At 28.5% G+C, this 1,538-nt stretch overlaps 1 protein-coding gene across 1 annotated transcript; it reads left to right on the top strand.

The window, feature by feature from the left end:
• Positions 1–928: 928 nt before the first annotated feature.
• LOTGIDRAFT_142336 (hypothetical protein) lies at positions 929–1,291 on the top strand (the record flags this gene model as incomplete). Its single annotated transcript, XM_009052022.1, has 1 exon — positions 929–1,291. The coding sequence occupies one exon, from the start codon at positions 929–931 to the stop codon at positions 1,289–1,291; it is 363 nt and encodes a 120-aa protein (XP_009050270.1).
• Positions 1,292–1,538: the final 247 nt, after the last annotated feature.

The raw sequence follows: 1,538 nt of genomic DNA, 5'->3' as shown, positions 1-1,538 counted from the left end.
GTAGACCTATTGTATTGTACACAGGTTTTCTAGCTTTCAATGTTTATTGGGAATATTGAGGTAACATTGTGGTGAAGTAATGTTAAGAAAGCACAGGCACAGGCGTGTAGGTGTAACCTCTAGTGAGAAAGTATTGTTTGTACAGTTAGTTTAAATACATGATTATAAGAATTGTACATCAATTTACCATCAGATATCTTCAGTTCCTTTAGTTTCTGTAACCATGGAAATATTTAGTTGTATAAAATCACTGTTGAAAAGTTTTTTTATAATATTACAAGAGTATTTGTCATGGTTACATTTATGTAAAAATAAAAAAGTGCAAAGTTGGAATTGCAAGAACCAGATATTTGAGCAATCTGAAAATTAGAATGGTGCTTACAATTCTATGTGTTCCCTAAATTAGAAAACACCTTTACAATCCAGTAAAACTGACAAGAGCTCATCTCATGTTGTTAACAAAGTGGAAATCTTCTTCAGAACCTTGTTTTTAAAAATTAACATGATACATTTATTTAACAGTAATAATAATTGTAGATAGACTTGTAACAAGTAAAATAAAGTGTCTAAATGATACTTGAAAAAAGACAGACTTTATTGAAGATGTCCTATAATTCATTATTCTATCTCTCAGATTGAACATAAAATATAAATTCTATAACTTTAACAGTTGTGAATAAATATTTAATCTTGTATTTTATGTATTTATTAGATTATACAGAGATTCTGTTGTATATTCATAACAATAGCTAAGTTAACTGATGAATATATACTCTTGTTGGCTTGTTGAAGATTGTAAAGTTATTTTTTGAAAGAGGTTTATTGACTCAATGGAATGATTTCTTTCATTGGCAACCCTACAATCTATATCATTGACTGAGAAAATCTACTTGAAGTTTTGTGTCACAGGACAATTAACAGCCTATAGATGAAAGGCGTTGTTAGTTCCATTCCGAGGATTAAACACTATTACCAGCAATATAAGATAGAGGTAGAGATTAAACACTATTACCAGCAATATAAGATAGAGGTAAAGATTAAACACTATTACCAGCAATATAAGATAGAGGTAGAGATTAAACACTATTACCAGCAATATAAGATAGAGGTAAAGATTAAACACTATTACCAGCAATATAAGATAGAGGTAAAGATTAAACACTATTACCAGCAATATAAGATAGAGGTAAAGATTAAACACTATTACCAGCAATATAAGATAGAGGTAGAGATTAAATACTATTACCAGCAATATAAGATAGAGGTAAAGATTAAATACTATTACCAGTAATATAAGATAGAGGTAAAGATTAAATACTATTACCAGCAATATAAGATAGAGGTAAAGATTAAATACTATTACCAGCAATATAAGATAGAGGTAAAGATTAAATACTATTACCAGCAATATAAGATAGAGGTAAAGATTAAACACTATTACCAGCAATATAAGATAGAGGTAAAGATTAAACACTATTACCAGCAATATAAGATAGAGGTAAAGATTAACACTATTACCAGCAATATAAGATAGAGGT

This window comes from Lottia gigantea (genome assembly GCF_000327385.1).
Source record: "Lottia gigantea unplaced genomic scaffold LOTGIsca_178, whole genome shotgun sequence".
NCBI lineage: Eukaryota > Metazoa > Mollusca > Gastropoda > Lottiidae > Lottia > Lottia gigantea.
The sequence above is the reverse complement of the archived record's forward strand: the minus strand, read 5'-3'. Positions and strand labels throughout refer to the sequence as shown.